Here is a 23,654-nt window from a genome sequence, read left to right as displayed (position 1 = left end):
CGCAAAATCGAAAGGAGGGCTCTTAATGAGGTCACTCGTACCTTGTACATTTGCAGTGTGAATATAAAGGAAAAAGGACAACAGAGGAGACAAAATTCGTATAGCAAAGCATGTTTAAGTGAACACATTCCTTTCATTTCATCCCGCTTCTGGACTGCTCAAAGAAACAAAGCAATGGTTTATCTTGATTTGCTGTCAGGAATTTAAATGAGCACACACAGAAATATTATACTATTTAGTGTTTCCTAATGAAAAACGTAGTATTTCATTAATCACATAAAAAGAGTTGTATTCTTTTACATAATTGGCACGAGAGAGTACATTGTCTTTATATCTTAAAAGCTCATTATGCTGAGTAACAATGATTTCTTAGAGCAAAATGTCCACGGAAATATTGTGGTGTATCTAAATTTTATGGGTTCTGAGTTACTGCAGATAGAGAGCAGGAAATGCGTCGAAGCTGGAAGGAAATGTTTGGGACAATATGGGAGGCCCAACTTGTTGGGGGTGGGGTGGGGCTGTGGGCTGTAGATGGAGATCAAAATTAGTTCCTCAAACTAGAGGTGGGCTTTGGGCAATGAGCCGAAAGTAGTGCCAAAGCAGGCACAGACTTCAGGCGGGTCTACAGGCTGGTGTCCATCTGGCATGTTCAGGAAAATTCTATAATGAAGATATAATATGAGAACGAGTTACTATTTACCCCAAGGCCTTGGTCAATGGAAGGGTACAAGTGTTAAGTACCACAAGCCCCAACCCTCTTCTGGGGGTGTCCCCCTCCCCATGTCAAGTGTGCAAATGCTTCCTCATGCTTCTTGTCCTTCTGGTCACCCCCATTTTGGCCCCTTTTCTATTCTCGCAGAACCCAGCAGCCTGGGACTACCAGACCTATATTTCAGAGTTGGGTTCACAGAGAGGGGATACGAGTAACCGCAAGCCCGCGAGTAAACCCACGCAAGGAAACTGCTCGGCTTGGGTCTAAATGACTTACATTTTTCCTCGCTTGAATTAGCCAGTAATTGCATGTGGGCAGACTTCGCCAGGAATGGTCTAAATGATCAATTAGAAGGCAAAAAGGAGTTCCTTTCTTTAAAGTTCAAGGGTCCCTGTTGAAGGGCCCTGCTTCCCAAGCCACGCTCACGTGGGCCTGCGCCCAGCTCTCTGTGGTGCCTGAGGCTACCGTACATTTGCCTAACGATAATGAATTGAGTACTTATTTTGCAGGAAAATATAGGGCACTTCCATTACATGCAATCAAGCAAAAAGGCTGCAGAATGTGCCACTCCATTAATTTTAAACAGAATTCTTCCCAAATATCACCCTGAAACCAGAGTATGGGGTTATTACAAATCTGAAGGAATTAAGAGTAATTTTCATTTGTACAAAGTAGTGGAGGGACAGGACTCCTGCCACACACACACACTATTAATTGACTTAAATTGGATTCGCCAATTTCAGTGTGAATCACTAAGCCACGATGCAGCTCGCCTGGTGGGGGGATGGGTGGGCTCCCGCCATCTTTGAGGGTGCAAGTGCCCAAACCGTCCCCCAGAACTATAGACTAATGGGATGGGCTAGTTATTAACAAGCATGTTCAAAGAAGAAAAACACATGCCAGCCTCTGGCAAGTCACGTAACCTCTCTGAGCCTCAGTTGCCTCATCTGGGCATTATAATCTTCCAAGGGGATTATAATACCTGCTTCAGTGGGGATCCTTGAGTGTTAAGGAGTTTGAGGATGTCAGAGCACTTAGCGTGGTGCCCGGCACCTAGTTTACAACCATTAAATGGTAACGATTATCTTCGTTTTCATCTTCTAAGGGGAGTCTCTTGTGCCTAAACTGGTTCCCGAATCGCACTGAGGAACTCTGGAGCTGGCACCAGATGGGAGGAGTGGCTGGGTCAGTCCCCACTGCCTGGGAGGTGTGAGTCAGCCCACCCGGTTACTGATCATTTCCTTCCTAACTTCAGCTCCACTCTCCCCGGGCGGTGGCTGGACTGGCGGGAGAGCACAGAGCTGGACACGGGAACAAGCAGGTTAAGGTGACCGGGGAACGGGCCAGGGTGCCCCTCACTCCACGTTCCGGTACTTGGTGAAGAGGTTGTACAACACTCTCAGTGTGGATTTCAGGTCACAGTTGACAATGTCTGCGTAGAAAACAAAACACACGCTGCTTCAGTGGGGCCGCCTAGCACAAAGCAGATGGCCTTGCTGGTCTCCTTCCTTCCACCGCCCGCCTCGTGTGCCCAGCATGGTCCCGGGGTGGGTGTCCCCCCTCACCCACAGGACATCGTTCTGTGTTCCTGAAGAGCGTTTGGTACTGCTGGGAGAGAAAAAGCATCCCCCACAAGGCCACCAGAGGCAGGTGGGTGGTGAAGGATGGGCAGTGTGCGCAGCAAGAATTTGGAGCGAGGGGCAGAGGTGCCGAGCATGGGGGTCTCCCCTGACCCCAGGGCATGCAGGCTTCGCTCTAGAAGCCACATCTCTGCACGAGGGGCCCCTGCCCCGTCCCCTGAGTCTCCCTGGTCTGTGGGGCTCCTCTACCTTCAGCCTCGGCCACAGAGACAGCCAGGAGCGGTGGGGAGGAGGGGAGGGCCTGGGGCTATAGTTGGGGGACCAGGAGGCGAGTCAGGACTGAGCTGCCTCTCCTTAGGCAGGGAGGGCCCCCCCGAGGGCACAGACGCCCACCTGGTGAGAATATGCAGTAGACCAGGGTCATCAGGGGACAGACTGCTTCAGGTGGAGGACAGGGCAAGGCAGCTGGCTTTGCGGCTGGGAGTTTGTATTTTCAGGAGAGTTCTGCCACGGGTTCCCCAGCTTCTGTACAACCATTTCCTCCCCCCATCCCTTTTTTCTCTGGTTGCCCCTTGAGCCCTCTGCTGCCGCCTCTGTCCTACAAGGCCCCCTCTCTGCTCTGGTCCCCCTGCACACACTCCCTTGGAGAGCTGTCCTTTGAAGAACGGGAGTAGAGAAAACAAACAAGAGAAAGAATTCTTCCTCCTATTTAGGAGTGCGTATTTAGGTAAATAAATCAGGAAAAACAAAAGAAAAAAGAAAAGGAAAGCAAAAGGCAAAAGCCCATGTCAGGAGAGTGGTTACATTTAGAGAAAAGGCTGAGGACACCGTAGCTGGAAGGAAACTGGGAGCTGGGTGGTGGTCACGTGGGTGGCTTGCTGGCTGAGATTTCGCCGACCTGTATGTTTATGTTGCATGTACCTTTCCGTATATGTGCTGTTTCTCACCACGAGAATGATTTTTAAAAACCAAACTATGCAGAGGGTCAGATGAGGTAAATGATGTAAGAGAAAATATAAACGCTCTGGGATTCAAAGCGGGGAGAGCTCCTGCTGAACCCCTGGGAAAGGAGGGATGGGGAAGATATCCGAGCTCTAACCACGCCCGGGTCAGTAGGGACAGGGATCCTTCCAGATCGGGCAGAGAAGGAGGCCAGTGGCTCCAAAAGGCTGGGTTGTGGCTCCCAGGTCTTAGCCTTGGGACCCTTGCAGCTGTGGCTGCCGCAGCTAGGCCCCCTCAGGCCCCAGCGTCCAGGCTCTGCAAAGATCAACGCTGACTGGGCTACAAGCCGAGTCCAGGGCCGGGACACCTCCTTAGGGCTGCCCCAACTTCCTCATAGGCCTTATCCCAGCTGTGACCAATCCTGCTCCACCCTAGCTGGGCTCGGATCCTGCTCCAAGTTCTCTTGCTGATAGACCAGGGTCTCCCAGGAACCACTCGAGAGGCCTGGAGCTCAGCTTCCTTTTCTGCTCCCATTTCGGTTCAGGCACGTATAGAGTCTCCCTAGATCTAGGGCCCTGTCCAGCGGCTCTGCCCTGCTACCTTGCCAGGAGTCCTATGCCCTGTGGGCTAATTCCTGCCTGTCCCTGACTGCTTGCTGTTGAGTAGTTCTTAAGTTCCACTCAAGTCAATCATTAAGAAGTTAGTCAAGGGAGGAACTGTTGGAAAGCAGAGAGGGACAGAGGTGTGCTCAGCAAGGGACTGAGCATGAAAGGAAGGTAGGGTAGTACCGGGACGAGTGCAAAAGGCTCCTGACTGGACTCCTCAAAGCCTCTTGCCCTCTCTAATCCATGCCACCCACTGTAGATAGACTATTCAGTCTCTGGGTATGGTTGTACAGGATGTACACTGCACAATTCCAGGGTGCATTGTTCACATTTCTGCGGTATCATTACCCTAGGCCACAGCATAAATGGTGCCCCTCGAAATTGTGCAGCTCATAACTTGTAAGGCCATATAATTATTTCACTTAAGATAAGGTCCAAAATCTTAAATCACGACTTTGCAAGGCATGATGTGAACCGGCCCACCTTTCCAGTCTCACTTCATGCCACACTCCCTGCTCATTCACTATGCACAGGTCACACAGACTTCCTTTCACTTCCCCCTGCACCTCCCCCCCTCCCCCACCATGGCCGTGCTTCTCCATCACCTTGGCCTCTGCACATGCTGTTGCAACATCTAGATTACCCTTCCCAAATAGCCGACGTCTGAACTTTCTGCAGATCGCAGCTCAAAGCACTGTTTCCTTAGGAAAGCCTTCCTGACAATGGGCCTCGGTGAGGGTGCCCTGCTTTACGGTCTCAGAGCCCCCATGCTTTCCATAGCACTCCCTCCAGTTCTAAATTGGTGATTTGGTGCTCATTTGATGAAATCTGCCTCTGTCCTGGACTGTGTGTGACTTGATCACAGCCAGCCAGCCTTATTTTGCATCTGCGGCTTAATCTGGTACCCGGCATGTGTAGACCTTACAAGATGTGACTAGATAGCTAAATGAATGATTGCCCAATGTCATGCGAGCCAAGGAAGAAAATTCTAGGGAGAAGAGAGAGCTGATAGGGCTCCGTGCTCCCACAAGGGTAAGACCGGAAGGAGTTCCCAGGGGACATGGCTCTAACTGGTGGCTGGCCAGAGAGCAAAGCCACGTGCAGGTGGAGGCCACGTGTTAGCCACAGAATGGGCAGATGAGGAATGGGGGCTGTGGGCCTGGGCACAAAGGAGGAACTTGGGGGCTGATGGAGGAGAGGCAGAGATGGATGCAGGAGGACTTGTTCTCCCCTTTTAAGGACAGGTGAGTTAGGACGTTTCTAGAAAAGGAAAACGCCCACTATGGGAGAATGTCTCAAGCTGACCATTTAATTTTAATGCCTGCTGAGGTTTGAAGCCCATCTTCACGACAGCTATGTAACCCAGTTAAAGTCACTTGACTTCCTTGAGTCCGTCTTCTCACTGGCAAAACTGGGTTTACAAGAAACATCTAGAACACGTGAAGGCCTCCCTACATGGTAGTTTTCGTTCCCCTTTCTCGTCTTCACCTGTTATGTATAGCTGCCAAGTCTGTGTAGTGGACAACTCTAGGGGGTGCCATTTACATAGACGGGGCCGCACTCCCTGGGAAACTCGAGTTCCTTCTTTCTATAGGCCATCACCACCAGGTAGGCCTGGTGAAGAGCGGGGACTACAGTCAGAGACACTGACAATGGTCTGTTCTTATCAAGGAAGCCAACTACCACACAGTTCCAAGCAGGTCAGCAGATGGGCTATGTCAGCCAGGGGAGAGGCTCTGGATTCCTGGGAATGAACTGTGACTCCATGCTATATAAACAGAACCTCTTGAAAGCCCTGGCCTAATAAATTGTGTGATTACTAACTCAGTACTGCTCTGATGACCGCTGTGTGCTGGCCCGGGGCCCCTCTCTGGGAGTGGTCTGCACGGTGGAGCTCCTGGTTAGAAACAACCAGAGCTGGTTAGCCGGCTGGCTGTGGCCAAGGGAGAGACCAATCAGACCCAAGACTACTCTAGGGAGAAAATAGTCTCTCGCCAAGGGGAAAAGGCTCCGTGTTTGCTCCTCTCGCCCGGCGGCATTAGGAATGCTTCTTGTTCATTAGCTGACCATCCAAAATGAGTTCATGGTTCTCCAAAGGATGCAGAAGTCAAAGGGGCGTGGGGAACTCTCTTCTCACAGTCTTTACAGAGGGACAGGGCCCTGTATGGCCATGCCCTCCATGGAGCCACATGTCTCCCTTATCCCAGCCTGGACCAGTTGCTGAGGCCCTTTCTCAGAAGTTTTCCAGCTGGGTCCCCAAATCCCTTGACCAAGGTGGGAAGACACTGGTAGCTCAGTGCCACCAGGTGGTGGGGGCTGGAATAAGATGGGCAGCCACAGGCCAGCTGGGGTGAGCCAGCCTCCATCCCACTCCTGATGGATCTAGCTCATTCTTAGTCCCTGCCTCACTTTCCTGTCTGCTCCCTATTCCCCCCCTTCCACCCACCGCGGGATAGGACCCATCCTTTGGAGATGGGTCATATTGATGTTGGCCTGCTACCTATCTGGCGCTCTTGCTCTTTTCTTTACATACTAAAAATATTTAAAGATGACGAACATCCAGAAAAGTTCACGTAACCTACATGTATGGTGTTAAATGCTTGGAAGAGAAACGCTATGTAACCACCACCCATGACAGAAGCAGAACATTGTCAGCACCCTCAAAGAGCCCCGTCCCTGTCTGGTACATTCATTCCTGCCTAGTACTAGATTTCTCCTGAGTCCCCACTTGGCTATCATGCTAGAGTCTTAACCACGTTCAGTGACACCTCTCCCTGAATAATAACAGGGTAGGCATGTGCACTGGAAGACAGGTGGTGTAATCCCCCAAATAAAAAGCCATCAGCTTTATGCCAGTGTTTCAAAGGCTTTGCTGGCCGTGAACTTGATGCTAACACTTGGCGTACTAAAAGTTTATGAAGCCTGGGCAGCAAAAGTCATCTGAGATGCAAACCCAGTTCCCAAGAGACTTCAAGGTACAACGGAACTTTGAATGTCAGAGGATGATCATGAGCTTATTCCGGTCATAAGCCCCTCTCACCTGGAAAAGATAACCAGTATCCTGATTCTTGTGGTCATTATTTCCTAGCTCTTCATAATTCCACCAGCAACATAGGTACCTTTATTTTTTACAATTTTTTTAACGTTTTATTTATTTTTGAGACAGAGAGAGACAGAGCATGAACGGGGGAGGGGCAGAGAGAGAGGGAGACACAGAATCGGAAGCAGGCTCCAGGCTCTGAGCCATCAGCCCAGAGCTCGATGCGGGGCTCGAACTCACGGACCACGAGATCGTGACCTGAGCCGAATTCGGACGCTTAACCTACTGAGCCACCCAGGTGCCCCATAGGTACCTTTAAATAGCAGATTTTAGTTTTGCCTGTTTCTATGTTTGATATAAATGGAATCTACTACATGTATTCTTTTGTGATTTCCTTATTCAAAATTCTGTTTGTAGGGTTCATCCATGTTGCGTGAGCTGTTCTTTTTTTTTTTTTTAATGTTTATTTATTTTTGAGAGAGAGAGAAAGCAGAGTATGAGCAGGGGCAGGGAGGGGCAGAGAGAGGGAGACACAGAAACAGAAGCAGGCTCCAGGCTCTGAGCTGTCAGCACAGAGCCTGATGCGGGGCTCGAACTCACAAACTGTGAGATCATGACCTGAGCCGAAGTTGGACGCTTAACCAACTGAGCCACCAGGTGCCCCTGAGCTATTCATTTTTGTAAATGATTTTGAGGTGTAATTTGTTTTATTGAGCTAGAACTATAATTATCCAGCTCCAATTTTATAGTTTTTCAAGAATAAGTGCTTCTCAATTTGTTGTCTACTTACAGTCAATTTTCAGTGCCTCGAAGTGGTCATTTTTGATCCTTGTGTCTGGTTTTATACTTGCCTTTTTGCAGAGAATAATCACTGACCTCTTCATGCTACAGTAACTAGAAGTCTTTCCCCCAATTTCTCTGTTCATTTATTGTCATTGTTGTGTATTAGTCCATGGTGTGGCTGTTCTCCAATTTATCTAGTCTGTTGGGGTGTGCTGTCCAGTCTAGGCTATCATGGATAGTCTTGGACTAGTTTAGTTCCTGGTGTATGGACATGCAAATGTATGAGCGAGTTATTGCATCACAGATGTATTAGTTTCCTATTGCTGCTGTGACAAATTATCATGTAGTTGGTGGCTTAAAACAACCCAAATTTGTTATCTTGTAGTTCTAAAGGTAAAAGTCCAAAATGGGCTTCTCTGGGATGAATTAAGGTATCAGCAGGCTTGCGATCTCTTTTGGAGACTCCGGGGAGCACTAGTTTTCTTGCTTTTTCTAGCTCTGGGGATTAGCTTCTGTAAGCCTGCATTCTTTGGCTTGTAGCCCCTTCCATCAGCAAAGCCAGCAATGGCTGTTTGAGTCTTTCTTATGCTGCCTCACTCTGACACTGAGCCTTTCTGCTTCCCTTGTGATTATACTGGAACTATCCAGATGCTTTGAGATAACCTCCCTGTCTCAAGATCCTCAACTTAATCACATCTGCAAAATCTCTTTTGCCATGTAAGGTAACCTATCATCAGGTCCGGGGGATTAGGATGTGAACATTTTGGGGGCCATCATTCCGCCCACCATATAAAGCATTACAAATCTCCAACTACATAACATAAAGACAGTAAACATATATACAACATATAACGTATATAACATAAAGACAAACTGCTTTAGAAGAATGGTTGTATTTATAGTCACACCAATAGTTTCCGTTGCTCCACATCCTTGCTAACCCTTAATACCACCAGTTTAAAATTTTTGCCACTGTCTTGTGTGCACACTATCTCCTAAAGGAATGAGGAAGAGAAATTGAACCATTTTCCGTATTTCTAGCCACTAAACAAGTCCTTTCCAAATGAATTGATCACTTGGACCTCAGCTTCTGTCACCTGCCTGGCTTTTTAGCGTTGCCTGAAGTCTGGCCCCAACTTTCGGACTCTTTAAATTTTAGATATTCCATCAGCCTGCTGGCTAACCTATAGGCTTCATTCCTGCCTGGAACTAGATTTCTTCTGAGTCCCCACTTGGCTATCATGCTAGAGTCTTAACCACGTTCAGTGACACCTCTCCCTGAATAATAACAGGGTAGGCATGTGCACTGGAAGACAGGTGGTATAATCCCCCAAATAAAAAGCCATCAGCTTTATGCCAGTGTTTCAAAGGCTTCGCTGGCCGTGAACTTGACGCTAACACTTGGCGTACTAAAAGTTTATGAAGCCTGGGCAGCAAAAGTCATCCGAGATGCAAACCCAGTTCCCAAGAGACTTCAAGGTACAACGGAACTTTGAATGTCAAACAGTATGGCAGAGAATGAGTTTTCCTGACCTTAAAAACATTTGCCACGAAAAACGCCTCCACCACAGCCAGTCTGATTTTGGAAGAACCCTCAAAGAATTACCCACACTGGCACCTTTTGTAAAGTCTGCAGCATTTACCACCGAATCTACTTTCCAGGTAGAAGCACAGAAACCGGAGGGAATGCTGGGGTATATACCTCTCACAAAGTACAGTTTCACAAAATGCCATTTCGGTTCTCCTTTACGCACTGGAAATTTTCAGTGTGGGCATGATGCCCAGTGTAACAACAAATAAAGCAGATGTGTTTTTCCATGGCCATGGGTCAGGAAGTTCCATATTAAGCAGTTCAGTCGGTAATTGTATGAGAAATGTCCTCTAAATGCTGAAATAGCCTTGTAGGTTAATTGATATTGGGAAGGCTGTCCGTTCCGAGAGAAATAAATGCCTGAAAATGGACGTATCAGGAGGAGTACTTCCCATCCGTGACCAGGAAGTTTCATATTAAGCGGCTCGAGAACATGGAAAGAGAAACCCTGGCCAGATCTTTCCTCTCCTGCTTTCCCTCCTACTCTGAAGCGGGTGCCCATCATCTGGCCCCAGGGCTCGGAGTCCGTTCCTAATGGCATGAGGATGGCCAGAGTGACCTTGCCAGGAGAGGGCCCCTAGAAGGAGACCAACCTTGCTAGAAGCCCTCCGGCAGTGACCAGGCGCTCAGAACAGGTGGCAATAAATGAGAATAAGGGATTGGCTTTTGTTGGCCGGAGCTGAGTTAATGAGGTCTGTGATAAGGCATGACACCGGGACACAACCCGCATCTTCATAATCTACCTATCTCCTCTGGTTTTCTACTTTCTCCTCCAGCATCAAGAAAGGCATCTGCACAAGATACTGCCCTTAACCCTTTTCTTTCCTCGGCATGCTTTCCTGTTGTTCAGCTTCCACTAAGTGGGAGACTTCCAGTTACATAACCACAGCCCTGATCTTTTCCCCGAACTCTGGTTCTGCTCGGTCAATCCTCAGGATTGAGATCCTTATGGCCCCTGCCAAGCCTGCTTTTCCTCCTGGGGTCCCCAGTGCCCCATGTCTAAGTGTCTGTTCTTCACACTGCCTTCCAAATGATCTCTCTGGAACAGATCTTCAATCACATCACTTGCCCGCCTAAGAAACTTCCATGTCTCCCACTACCTACAGAATAAAGTCCAAACTCCCTGCCTTATTAGCATCAGGGCCCTCCAGGACCTAGCACCAGTTCACTTCATCCTCACCAACCATTTTCCAATTCATACCCTTCATATTCCAGATGAATAGGCGACCGCTTCACGTTGATGGTCAGGTGCCAGGTGCTGTGTGTCAGACGTCATCCCATTTAATCTTGTCATGAGCGTGTCTCTAGGAGCTCCATTTTTATAGACATGACAAGTAGGCTCAGAGATGATTGATCGGTAAGTTGCCCAAGGCCACACGGCTAGCTGGTGGGGTGGGGACTGGATCCGGGGCTGTCACCAGCTTAGCCCCATGCTCTGCTGTCTCACAAACGGGTCTCCTCCCCATCCCCCAGGCAGGACTTTTGCTCCCACTGTCATCCTATCTGGGATGCCGCCTCCTCTATCCTATCTGATCTTTACGGTTTAGCCCAACTGCCATCATCTCCATTAACCCGTCATCTGCCCAGTCTGAAGCGATGTCACCTCCTCAATTCTCTCGCTCTCTTAGCTGTCCCTCTTTCATGGTAGTGGCCACAACTGTCATTCCGTCGTGCTTACCGGGTGCATCTTTGGTGACCCCCGAGTGGCTGTGAGTGCCTTGAGGTCAGGGACAGCCCACCCCTGTTGGCACGTCACCATCTGTGGGGTCTTGGGCCCGCTGGACAGTCAGTGAATGACCCTCCCCGCCCCCCAAAGTGGAGGTGTGGATGGAGGAGCAGGTGCAAGTTAACAATGGGGAGCTTACGCAGCCAGCCCCTACTGATCCACTTTCCTTTAAACGACTAGGCGGGGGCAAGCAAAAGGGCCCGCAAATGGAAAACAGAAAATTATCTGCAACACAGTGTTGACTCACCAGCGCTGATAAAATGGAATATTTCAGTCAGGAAGTCAATAAACGTCCGTACCAAGGAGGCTCCCAGGAGAAGCGTGCCTCCCATATGCACAGAGGCACACGGCTCCAAGCGTGAGCCCGGGAAGGCTGCATGAGCAGCCTGCTCCTTCTGTGTTTTTATCCAGTCTTACATTTTCGACCCAAGCCCAACACATCAGGCCTCGTCTTGGGGCAGAGTTGGAGTGAGCGAAGAACAGAAAAGGGAATGACGCTCAGAGCAGAGCTGCCGGTGACGACTCCCGCTTCCTCCCCTTGCTTGGCTGGGGCGCAGCTGTTTGACAGGTCAGCGGCCTGTCCAGGGACGGAAGAACCTGGAAACTGGGCACAGGGCAGGTCCTGCAGCACCCCCCGCTCAGGCCTTACTCTGCAATCCCATGTGTGAGATCTTTACTTGCAGTCACAAAGGATCTCTAGGACAGAGCAGCTGCGCCCTACAAATGGCAAAGACGACTTCAGAGAAGAGACATTCCCCTGATACCAGTCGAACACGAGGCCTGCCCTGTGCCCTGAACACTCACGTGCAGGGTCTTATCACAAACCCAAGGAAGAGCAAAGTACCTTCTGGCCGTGGTTTTGGCTTTTCCAATCCCCCGTCTTGCATGAGCTCGAAGGCAAAGGAGACATTCAAGACCTGGAAAGAGAAACATGGTGGCTGTGTCATTGTACACTGATTCCTGGATCATTGGGACTCCCAGGACCTGACCCTGGAAAGCAAAGGATCCAGCACTATAGCCAGGGGGGCAGGGGCTGAGTAAAATTGAGGCCCTGATTTGAAGGAGAAATGAAGCTACCAAGATGGGCAGGCCATGTGGAGTGTGAGCTGGCCAGTCCCAGCTGGCTGTTGGTGAAACGTTCCTGGAGAAGTTCAAGATCTTCTTCCTGTCCTGCTGTGTTCCCAGGTCAACTGCCAGGACTTTAAGCTTAGGGACTCAGGGTGCACAGTTGAAAGGATCAGACGGAAAACGTGTTCAAGAGGCAGAGAAGGGTTTCTGCTTTGGACCAAACGTCCCTTGTCTAGCGGGCATGCCGTGGTACTCATGAGAGGTATCAGAACCTGGCTGAGTGTGAGCATTAGGTCTGGCCGGCTCTGCTGCCACCCTCCCTGTCATGTCTGGGGGGAGAGGAGGCTAGGCTGTGCCCACGGCGGGAGTGTATGGCTAGGGGATCAGGCCGCAAAGGGAAGGAGAGCTGTTCAGAAGGCTCAGCGGTCCGCAGGTAGCTCCTTCCCAGCTCAGCTGTTCATCAGAAGGGGCCCCACATCCAACCATGGGAGACTCTGGGCAGATGGGAAGCCGCTGCCTTTTCCCCACGAAGGGGGATGGATGGAGGGATGAGGGCTGGGGCCCTCCCTTGACGTTCCTTCCACTTACCTTCTGTTCAAAGCTGTCCGGGGTCAGGAAGAAGCTGTGCAGGGGCACGAAGTAGCCCTCCAGGAGCCCCATGAGCAGCACCAGGTACACCCCATCTGCAAACTGAAGGGAGAGGGCCAGGTGAAGGCACTGGACCCCTGAGCCCCCCGAGGCAAGCCCTATCCAGGGGGCTCGTCAGCTGTCATGGCAGCGCCCTGAAGGCTCCATCCCCAGGCAGGCTGCTGGCAGAGGGTCAATGGCAGCGGCCTGAGGCAGGAAGGCCTGTGTGCAGCAGGCCCGGCCCATGTCTGGCCGGTCCAGTCCGGGAGCCACGGCCCACGGTCCGGCTCTCGGCTGATCCAGCATGTATTGAACACTGAGCGTGTGCCCAGCCCTGATCTGGCCCGGGGACCACAGAGAGAGGTCAGTGTGGCCCCGCCCGTGAGGGGCTCACAGTCTAGTGTGGAGGAAGGCAGTAGCTGCTCTGATGGAGGCAGGCACACTGGCCCGTGTGAGATTGACTGAGGTCGGCCACTCCCCCTGAAGACCATGGGGAAGGCTTCTGGAGGTGGCACAGCCTGAAAAGAGACCTGAGGATGAGTAGGAGCTAGCTGGGGTGGGGGTAGGGGGGAGGGGGGTGGGGAGGGCACAGGGAGGAGGGAAATGGGGTTGAAAGCCCACGGCAGGGTGACTTCGGCTCTGTGAACAGAGAAAGAACTCTAGTGTTCCACAGGCCTGGGCTTTCTCCTTTGTCACCTCTCGTTGTATTATTGTTTGAGAGGCAGCAGGGCGTAGCTGTTAAGTATATGGCTCTGGCCCTAGGCCTCCAGCTGTCCTGCTTATTAGCTGTGTGACTTGAGAAAGTTAGGTCACTTGTCTGTGCCTCATTTTTCTCATCTGTGACGTGGGGAGAATGAGAGTACAGTACCTGCTTTAGAGGTTCATCATGAGGATAAAGCAGTTAATATGTGCAAGGTGCCCAGAACACTGTTTGGCATGTAGGTGACACTAAATATTAACTATCACTATTACTATCTGGGATGACAGCAAAGCAGTCAGGATACAACTTCCTGGCTCCTGTTGACGAAGCACAGCTGTGTGCTGAGGGCCACAGCGAGAGGCATAGAGCCTGGTCCCTTCCATCAAGGACAGTTGGGAACCTGGTCTGAGGGACAGTAGGCTCCTGAACGAAGTGGGAGGTGTGGGTCTTCTGCGGGAGGGCAAGGAGAATGTGCAGTGGGCAGTCAGTGCAGGTTTCGTGGAGGTGGTGAGGGGCCTGTGAGATGAGGGGCATTTGGGAGGAGTAGGCGTGCCAGGGGCCAAGGATGGTCTGAGCAAAGATCTAGACGTCAGGGGCACCTGGGTGGCTCAGTTGGTTAAGCATCTGACTTCGGCTCAGGTCATGATGTCCTGACTTGTGGATTCAGGCCCTGCATCGGGCTCTCTGCTGTCAGCACAGACCCTGCTTCCAATCCTCTGTCTAGCCTCCCCCCTCTGCCCCTCCCCCGCTTGCTCTCTCTCAAAAATAAATAAAAACATTAAAAAATTAAATACAAAAAAGATCTAGAGGTCAGATGGATACCTAAAATTAGAGAACCCTTCAAAGGAGGTGGGGCCCCCAAGTATTAAGAGCTCAAAGTTCTTGGAATCCTCTCAGGGAACTTAAAACAAAACTAGACAGAACTGCCCGGAATGTGAGCTGGACCGTGTCTGCTGGGTGACCAGCTGGTGGGCTCGGGCTTCATGATGGGTGTCCCGCCCGGCCTTGAACTTGACCTTAGGAACAAGATTCTTCCCTGCTTCCAGCCAGCTGGCCTTCAATTCCAGTGGGGAGGGCCTAACCCTGACTCATCCTCAGGCCATGCCAGGGTGAATGGGAGAACAGACCCCAGCGTCTGTGTCAGAATGAAGGCCCTCCCGTGGACCTAGCTGGGCCTCTTTTTGGCAGTGGCTGGAACTGACTGAGAATAAAAAGAATCCAATATGTCTACCCAGGGGAGGACCCTGGGTTAGGGTCAGGTCTGCTCACAACTCTGAGTGCTGCTGACTTAGACTGTCCCCACCCCTGACTGCTGGTTCTGACGACTTGGTGGTTGAACCTGCAGACAGGCACCAAATGTGCCTGGCAGAGGCTGCCTCTCAACCCTCCTTGCCCGTGAAAACTGAAGTGGGGATTCCAGAACTCATTCTAGCTCTTCCGAGGACACATCACTTTTTTAGAGGGTTCCCTGTCTTCCCAAAGAGTATAGAGTACGGACAAGACACACTCAGGTAAAGCTCAGTGGCAGACCCGGAAATCATCTTTGAACGTAACAGGAGGTGCCCACATATCCTCAAAAGAAAACCACACTTTAGAAGTTCATCACAGATGAAAGGGGGTTGGGAAACAGGGTACATTGCACGGTCTTTAAAAAAAATTTCTTAATGTTTATTTTTGAAGGAGAGAGACAGGACATGAATGGGGGAGGGGCAGAGAGAAAGGGAGACACAGAATCCGAAGCAGGCTCCAGGCTCTGAGCTGTCAGCACAGAGCCCGACGTGGGGCTCGAACTCATGAACTGTGAGATGGTGACCTAAGGTGAAGTCAGATGCTTAACTGACTGAGCCACCCAGGCGCCCTGAATTGCACAGTCTTTCAGTACCTCCTGATAAAGATTAATTATAAAGGCGGGGAAAGCTTTACAGTAGAGAAATCTGGTAGACACTAACCAAGTGACCAAAGTTACTGTCACCAGGAACGGGACTAAGGGACAAAGTGCCTGAGAAGAGCACAGTGTTACGGGGGTGGAATTGTCACTGAAAATGCATAGCCTGAATCTAATCATGAGGGGGAAAAAATTGAGGTCCTATGAATCTAATGGCCTGCACTCTTCAAAAATGTCAGTGTCCTACAAAAAAGGGCCGAGGATTTGTTCTATATTAAAAAGAGACTAGGGGTGCCCGGGTGGCTCAGTTGTTAAGCGTCTGATTTTGGCTCAGGTCATGATCTTGTGGTTTGTGAGTTCCAGCCCCGAATTAGGCTCTGTACTGACAGCTCAGAGCCTGGAGCCTGCTTTTGGATTCTGTGTCTCCCTCTCTGGCCCTCCCTTGCTCGTGTTCTGTCTGTCTCTCTCTCTCAAAAATAAATAAACATTAAAAAAAATGTAAAAAAAGAGACTATTGAGACATGGCCATTAAAAGCAGCCTGAGAATATTAAGACAACTGTTTCTTTGATCCCTATGACACTGTCCTAAGTAGCCAAATATCAATGACTTCATGTGGTTCAACCTAAATAGACTAATGTATTGATGTGAAAATTGCTTGAATCTGATAATTGTAATGTGATTATTTAGGAGAGTACTTGTTCTTAGAGATGTACGCTGAAGTATTTAGGAGAGAGAGAAACAAACGAATGTGGTCAACTGCCAAAAACTGGTGTAGGTAGGTGAAACGTGTACGAATATTCATGATGATATTCTTGCAACTTTTCAAAATACAACACTAGAAAAAATCAGCATTCAATGCAGTTCACCCCTGTGAGCAGGACAGAATCTCACTCCCTCCTGGGAAAGCTTCAGGATCAGCATGGAAAGCCACCCTGGCAATGCAGGGATGGGGCACTTGGAAGAGTGGCTGTTGAACAGGGCCTTGCCCCCCACCCTGCGCTCAGGGCTGTCACCCACCTGGGTTTCCAGTTCTGTGACCTCCAGGTTCAGTTTATTCAGGTGCTTGTTCACAAAAGTGATGAGTGTCTAAAAGAGAAGCACAAGCCAGGCATTGAGATGGAGACTCTCGCCAGTGCCAGACCTGGTGGCCACCTGTGTGACCCTATTGTGAGGACGAGGACCAGTGTAATAACACAGGACAAGGCCCAGCCAAGGGTGCTACGCCAGGGATCACTGCTCAGCTGGGTGAGAATAAGCAGCCTATGAGGCTCTTCTGCAAAGCTCCTTGAGTTCGCAGGAAAGGACGGCCCCCAGGATTTGTGGTCTCCTGCACTGTGGGATTCAAATAGCCAGTCTCAGGAATGTGAAAGGGGCAGGGGGTCCCGAGAGGGCAGAATGATAGATGCAATGTCCCAGCTCAGGGTTGGGGGGGGGGGCAAAGAAGAAGTGACCTCACCAGGTCCCTCCTTCAGACCCTCCTAGGGGCAGGTGCCCTGTGCCTGGGGAGGAGGGAGGGCTGAGTGAGGAGACCCGGTTGGTTGGGGGTTCAGTGTGGATGGGAAGACAGGGTGCTTGTAGCTTCAGAACCCCCAGGAGACACTGTCATCCTGATGGAAGAAGGGAGTGGGTAAGGTATCCAGTGGGAACGGGACGGGTAAAGTGTACATCAGGTGGGAAAGCCCCGAGTTTGCCGAGAGCTGGCGAGGACACCAGTTTGAAGAAGCTTGCAAGCTGCATGTGTGTGTTCTACTTTTTGGTGCAGCTTGCCCCCCTCCCTCCCAGGCACCTCTTGCTCACCTTTTTCACTACATTGAGCTTGTCTGGTGCATGGTCAAACAAGGTGTCAAAGGCATCACGTTCTGGAAACACAGGAAAATGTCAAATGCAGCAAAGACCTGCTTCCTGGTGGGGAAGCCCACCCCAGGGCCCGGCCAAGATGGCCACCAGGTCAGATATAGGCAGGAATTCTTTGGTGCGTGAAACCGTGCTGGGAACTCTGGAAACTGGGTTTGGGTAGGTTTTGGGGATTGATTCTTAGCTTAGGGGCTTTCTCTGTTTCTCTGTGTCTATTCTCTAGGTCACCCCTCTTTTGGGCTGGGAGTGGGGGGCTCTGTTAGGCTGTCGAATCCCAGATTGACTTGGGATTTCTCTTCACTATTTATATCCATTACATCATGACTTAGTTATGGGCCTAAATGGTTTCTGAAGCTTTTTGGAGGTAGAATGTTATCCAAATCTCAAATCACCTCACCCGCTAATTTTCAAATACAGGATACCCATGACAAACATCCATGCATGGATAACCGGATTGGGAGCCTGGGAGCCCCGGGATAGAATGTGTGGTCTTCCTCTTGAGTGATCTAGTCACTTCGACCCTTGTGCCTCAGTTTCCTCTTCTATAAAATGCCATCTGAAAAACCTTTCCCAGGTGTGTGGTGAGGGGGAAAGAGAAGAAGGCACGTGCATGCGTTCTGTAAACTCTGAAGTGTGTGCTGATCTGAGTTTGTTAGCATGACTGGGATATTTCTCACATTATCCATAGTATATACAGGATCATTGAAAATGGCAAAGCCACGCCCCTTGCCGGGGTTTTCTTGTTGTAGCCCCCAGATTCTCTAAACTGAGATGTAAAATAGAGGATAGGATCTGAGGCAGGGGATGAGAAGAATGTCCAGGAGGGACCCAGGGCTGGGAAGTTTGGTGGTCCTGGGGTCTGCCTTTTCCTGCTCTTGCACTGATGAATAAATCTGGGACCGCCAGAAGGGTGACTGAGTTCTCTAACGTTCAGACGGTATAAACCAACCCAAAGTTCTGGGAAACTGGAGCGGGATGACATGTGATGAGGAAAGAGGGAGAAGACTGCTTCTAGAAGGGCTGGACTGAGCGGGGACAGTGGACTTTCCCAAGCGTGTACATATACCTCTTTACTTCCACAACAAACTTAGAGCATGACCGCCCTGCAAATGCCCAGGACCCATCCAGGGCCTGGCAACGTCAGTGCTCTGGCTACTTACAAGAGGACTGGGCAGCCGTGGTTAGATTTCCCCTTCCCACCGGTAAGCCGACCCTCCCTACCAAGTGGCCCTGTCACCGGGCTGGTGCAGACACACACGCAGGAAGTAAGCTGAGTGCCTGTTCTTCCCAGCTGCTGCAGAATTAACTAGAAACCCCGTGGCAGCCACCAGCACCAGAGGATAATCTTATGCAACTCACCGTGCCTTCCGGAAAGAGCCCTGCAGGAAAAGGAGAAAGGAAACAGCATGATTCTTCTTCTTTGCCCTTCACTGAAGAGCCCACAAAGCTTCCTTCCTTGGCACTTTCTTCTGCACTAAGTCTCCAATTATTGGTAGTCCTTACCCTACTGCCACCTGTTTTTCCCTCTGCCATACAGATAGACTGGTGTTTGCATAAAGCCTGGTGTAAGTGATATTTAAAGGACTATTTCTTGCCTTAAGTAAAATCACACTGTTGCTTATAGTTGAGAAGGAATATCGGACTCGGGGCTTCAACACTCCCAACCACTGCACTGCATCAGCTTGGGGACGTCAGCTTTGTCTTTCTCTAGTTCATCCTGTGATTCCCACCAAATCGCACCTGCCATTGACTCAAAATCAGTTTCTCAAATAGGGCAGGAAATAGAACCATACTCATACCAACGAAGCCTCAAAGTACTAACGGCACAAGCATTAAAACAGACTACTTAGGTCTGAATCCCAGAGACGCTGTGTGACCTTAGGCAAGCTACGGAGCCTCTCTGGGCTCCCAGTCTCTTCTCTCTAAAAGGAGGATGATAATGGTAAATACTCCAGTAGGATGTTCGGAGCATTAAATGACTTAATATGGAGCAAGACTTTAGCATAATTCCTAGTATATAGTAAGTGCTCAGTTCGTTTTTTTCTGAATACGTTTTTGGTTCCTATTGTAGCGGTTTATTCCAGCTGTGCATCTATCACCTACTAGATGATGACCTGTGGGTAATGTACTGGAAGGGATAATGAACTTGGGAGTTAGGTGTTGGATAGACCAAGGACAGTTGCTTCTTCACCTTTGGGATGTGTGGTTTTAGGAGGGGTGAGCGTTGCTTTGTGTATTTTGAACGTCAGTAGATACGAAAGTGCTTCATAAAGTGTTCTGTGTTGCTGTTATTAGGAGTTCACATCCCCCCTCATGTCTGCGTGGCAAGATGGCAGAGGGAGACCACAGGAGGCCTGGCGTGCAGCCGACAGAGCGCTGCAAACCCAAACGTCACGTCCCCTGACTCCTCTCAGGTATGTCTTTCTCTTTTCCAGAAGGTGAAACAGCGGGCGTGGACAAGCCCAGCAGAGGGTGGGGGGTGAGGGGCAGAGAGGCGTCCCTCCTGCCCCTCACAGAGCCAAGGCCGGGAATCAGCGTGCTTTGTGTGTCAGCAGCCCTAATGGCCGCCAAGACTGGCCCCGGAGTGATGCGGAGGCTGTCCGATAGGCTCTCCACAGGCCATAAACTGGGCCCCTTGGGAAGCGCCACTCCATGTCTCTGCCCTACCCTGGCCTCTTTTTAAGGCACAAGCACACTGTGGTCCAGGCAGATGGCACCCTGGACTTCCCTCAGCCACCACCGGGGAGGCAAGTTGCCTAGAGACTGGGCAACGCTTGGAGGGTGCGGGTCAGCCGTGGTGGGGGAGAGCCACGACAGGCAGTGCTGATGGTCACGGGGGCCCAGCCGTTGCCACAGTGAATCGTCACAACCTCTCTGGTTAGGAAAACACTCCCCACTTCAGAGATACAGAAACCAAGGTCTGAGGCGGGCGGGAGAGCCTGGATTTGAACTCAAGTCAGGCCGGCTTAAAGGTCCCTCCCTGCCCTTTCCACTTCGTTCCTGTTCAAGAGAACATAGAGGAAAGCTGGGGTCTCAGGGGATGCTGAAAACACACTTTGCCTGTGGCCAGGGCTCAGGCCTGCCCAGTGATCTCAAGACCCCTGCCTTTTTTCTACCTAAGAACAAACTTCTCTGTCCCGTGGCAAACCTCCTGTATTCTGATATGCCAACTGCTTAACGGGGAAACGAAAAAACACCAAGCACCAACCCACCACTCTAAGGTAGAAAAGGGTTTTCTGGGTCATGGCACGTGACCAAATAAATCAGATTGAGAAAAGGAAGAAAACGTCCTTTTGGAGGCTCGCAATTTAAATTCAACCCCATGTTTATGGCATGACGATTTCATGCTGGTTGGCTTTTTGGGGCATACTTTTTCCTGGAGTGCCACAAAATTAGAATTTTTCAATCACTGCTAATTCCCTCTCCCCACTTCCCCACCCAAGTTTGTACCTTAAGCATTGAGAGGCATGTTTTGAATGCATGGAAAAGGCTAAACTATAATCATTGGCTGAAGTCTAATCCCTCTTGCAATCCCAATAAATGAAAACTAAATATCAGCAAATGGATGAATTTCGGAGAAACATCTGTGTTCCATTACAGAATGGCTGGCAACAATGGTGTTGACATACTCTGTGTTACCAGTTATTTCCTCTTGGATTTGCCGAGACTGGAGGATTCCTTCTCGTTTCTGAAACAGGGGTGGGGAGAAGGGTTGGGAGGCAGAGAGAAAAATATGCTTTAGAAAAATACAAAAAAAAAAAAAAAAAAAAAAAAAAAAAAAAGCACCCACCCAAAACTGATTAGCGTTCCTGATATTGAGAAAGTTACTGCTGTTCAAGAAATGAAACCGGAGAGGAGATACTACCAGAGGCAAAAGGAGGCCCCAGATTTCTGGGACTGGACCATACCATTCATACTTAAGAGCAATTAGTGTTTATTCCAAACAAGTTGGCTGTTTCTTGGATGGTGAATCTTTTCTTTCTTTATTGGAAGACATTTTGCTGGAAGCAAACTGTTTGCCTCCCGGAGTAATCCACAGTAAACCAAATGGAAATGAAGGCCTAGGGCGTGTCTGCCCTCCAGCTGGGGCCACGGAGGGAAGCAGAGAAACACATTTAACAGTGGGGCTGGCTGGGGTGGAGGACGGAGGCCAACTTGGAAAATTTAAATAGGGGGAGAGTTTTTGTTTTTGTTTTTAATGGATAAATAGGGGAGCTTTTCACTAAGCAGTTCAGTCCTCAGGTGACTAGCTTATTCTCTGAGAAAAGGATAAGCACTTTGGAGGCTCCCACACCTACCCATCTGCCCATCCGCCCACTCATCCATCTGTCCATCTGTCCATCCATCATCTGCCTCCTCCCATCAATCTAGCCTCTTTCTTCTTTATTTCACGAATTGGTGTTTTCTCTGTACAAGAACCTCTGTTGGATAAGAGCGAATACTATGGAACGTCTGACATAATTTCTGACCTTGAGGAACTTAGAGAACAATGGGGTAGATGAAACAGGTATGTGAGAAAGATTTCCAAGAAACAGTACCGGTGTTTGTGCCTGATGGGGTGGCTCAACGGCTCAATGATTACAGTAGGACCCCCCTTTCACTCTCAGAAGTGTCGTGTGTAACCAATTATGTGGTGGTCCCATTCAGACAGAAGTGCTGACGAGAGCAGGCACGTTCAGCTGGGATGGTCGGGGAACCCTTCCAAGGGGCGGGGGTCCTCAAGCTGGAACTTGACAGGATGCAGAGGAGAGGGCATTCCAGTAGAAGGGATGGCCCCAGCAAAAAGGCAGAGGCAGGAGAGCACCACTGGAACGGAGCCACTAATGGTGCCTGCCATTAGTGGGACGATGGCTGCCATTAGTTGATGAGGAGTCAACTGAGTGCCAGTTTGAAATTTAAACCCCATTGTGTGGGCATGAGAGCCAGTGAAAGAGTGTCAGGGCTCAGGAAGACCTTTTTTTTTTTTTTTATAATGTTTATTTTTGAGACAGACAGAGAGCACAAGCAGGGGAGGGACAGAGAGAGAGAGGGAGACACAGAATCCAAAGCAGGCTCCAGGCTCTGAGCTGTCAGCACAGAGCCCGACACAGGGCTTGAACCCACAAACTGTGAGATCATGATCTGAGCCGAAGCCGGATGCTTAACTGACTGAGCTACCCAGGCATCCTCAGGAAGACCTTCTGATAGGTGTGGAGAGGGAGATTCATTAGACCAGGTCTCTGTAGTCAGTTCCCAGACACAATGAGGACAGCAGTCTGGGGATGGCAAGCACCTGTCACATCAAGTTCTCTTTTTTTTTTTTTTTTTTAATTTTTTTTAACGTTTTATTTTTATTTTTTTTATTTTATTTATTTTTGAGACAGAGACAGAGCATGAATGGGGGAGGGGCAGAGAGAGAGGGAGACACAGAATCGGAAGCAGGCTCCAGGCTCTGAGCCATCAGCCCAGAGCCTGACGCGGGGCTTGAACTCACGGACTGCGAGATCGTGACCTGAGCTGAAGTCGGACGCTTAACTGACTGAGCCACCCAGGCGCCCCAAGTTCATCTTTTACAAAGGCAGAGAAGAGTGTCAAAAAGGAGCCTACAACTGTTAGTGTTTCAGCTGAAACCTGCCTTCTTGCCCTCCTGCCCAAACTTCTAGAACCTTCTCTTTTATTCCTAAGAGCCACAGAAACTAGTGTCCTTGCAAAATACTTTTATCGAAGGAAAGGTAGAGATGGATAAAGGTCAACAGTGTATCTGCACTAGATTTGGAAGAATGGGTTATCAAAGTGAAAAAGGTAAAAAGGAAAAATAAAGATATAATTTAAAAGGGATCCAGGGACGCCTGGGTGGCTTAGCTGGTTAAGCGTCTGACTTCAGCTCAGGTCATGGTCTCATAGTCTATGAGTTCAAGTCCCGTGTTGGGCTCTGGGCTGACAGCTCAGAGCCTGGAGCCTGCTTTGGATTCTGTGTCTCCCTCTCTCTGCCCCTCCTCTGCTCATGCTCTGTCTCTGTCTCAAAAACAAATAAACAATAAAAAAAATTTTTAAAGGGATCCGGTAAGGATAAATCAAGGGCCTTTCCCATTTCAGCTTCAACAAATGTGTAATTTTTACAAGGGGCTAATGGAATTTGTGTCCTGATCTTGTAAGGCTCTTCACAGACATAAAAACTCATCTTCAACTTCATGCAGAATTCAGTGCTTTTGTACAGAATAGAAAGGAAATCTGGGTGAAATAATCCCTTACACAGCACCTAGATTCACCTCGATCTGTTATTTGTTGCCTCGAGGACTCTTTCTGTGGTTGGGTCGGTGACTTCTGGCTAATTCTCAGTCCTGCTTCTGTGCCTGTTTAACTTAACAAAGCAAAACACCCCATAAAACCTGACATGCAGGTTTTTATGTACCTTGTCCTGTTTTCCACCCTCCTGCTCACAGAACTGTCCACAGAGACGTTAAACTGACAACAGCCTTCTGATGGGCCTATAACTGAGCTTAAAATAAGGCTTGAGACATGGGCTTGCAGTAACCCCTGTTCCAAAACAGGGGTCCCCCC

At 49.7% G+C, this 23,654-nt stretch overlaps 1 protein-coding gene and 1 long non-coding RNA gene across 2 annotated transcripts in view; one reads left to right on the top strand and one right to left on the bottom strand.

The window, feature by feature from the left end:
• LOC125176670 (uncharacterized) overlaps positions 1-23,654 on the top strand; it is a 71,656-nt gene that overhangs the window by 5,538 nt on the left and 42,464 nt on the right. The window contains exon 2 of the long non-coding RNA XR_007156356.1: positions 19,410-19,528. This is a non-coding gene — a long non-coding RNA (uncharacterized LOC125176670). The remainder of the gene's footprint in view (positions 1-19,409; positions 19,529-23,654) is intronic.
• PARVA (parvin alpha) overlaps positions 96-23,654 on the bottom strand; it is a 170,844-nt gene continuing 147,285 nt past the window's right edge. The window contains exons 7-13 of the mRNA XM_047878446.1: positions 20,744-20,802; positions 18,474-18,493; positions 17,058-17,119; positions 16,278-16,346; positions 12,636-12,737; positions 11,824-11,896; positions 96-2,144 (exon numbers count right to left, since the gene is read on the bottom strand). Coding sequence (XP_047734402.1) covers positions 2,068-2,144; positions 11,824-11,896; positions 12,636-12,737; positions 16,278-16,346; positions 17,058-17,119; positions 18,474-18,493; positions 20,744-20,802 — 462 coding nt within the window. The 3' untranslated portion in view covers positions 96-2,067. The remainder of the gene's footprint in view (positions 2,145-11,823; positions 11,897-12,635; positions 12,738-16,277; positions 16,347-17,057; positions 17,120-18,473; positions 18,494-20,743; positions 20,803-23,654) is intronic.

Source organism: Prionailurus viverrinus, chromosome D1 (assembly GCF_022837055.1).
Source record: "Prionailurus viverrinus isolate Anna chromosome D1, UM_Priviv_1.0, whole genome shotgun sequence".
In the NCBI taxonomy this organism is placed as follows: Eukaryota; Metazoa; Chordata; class Mammalia; order Carnivora; family Felidae; genus Prionailurus; species Prionailurus viverrinus.
Note: the sequence above shows the minus strand (reverse complement) of the source record. Positions and strands in the feature narration are given on the sequence as shown.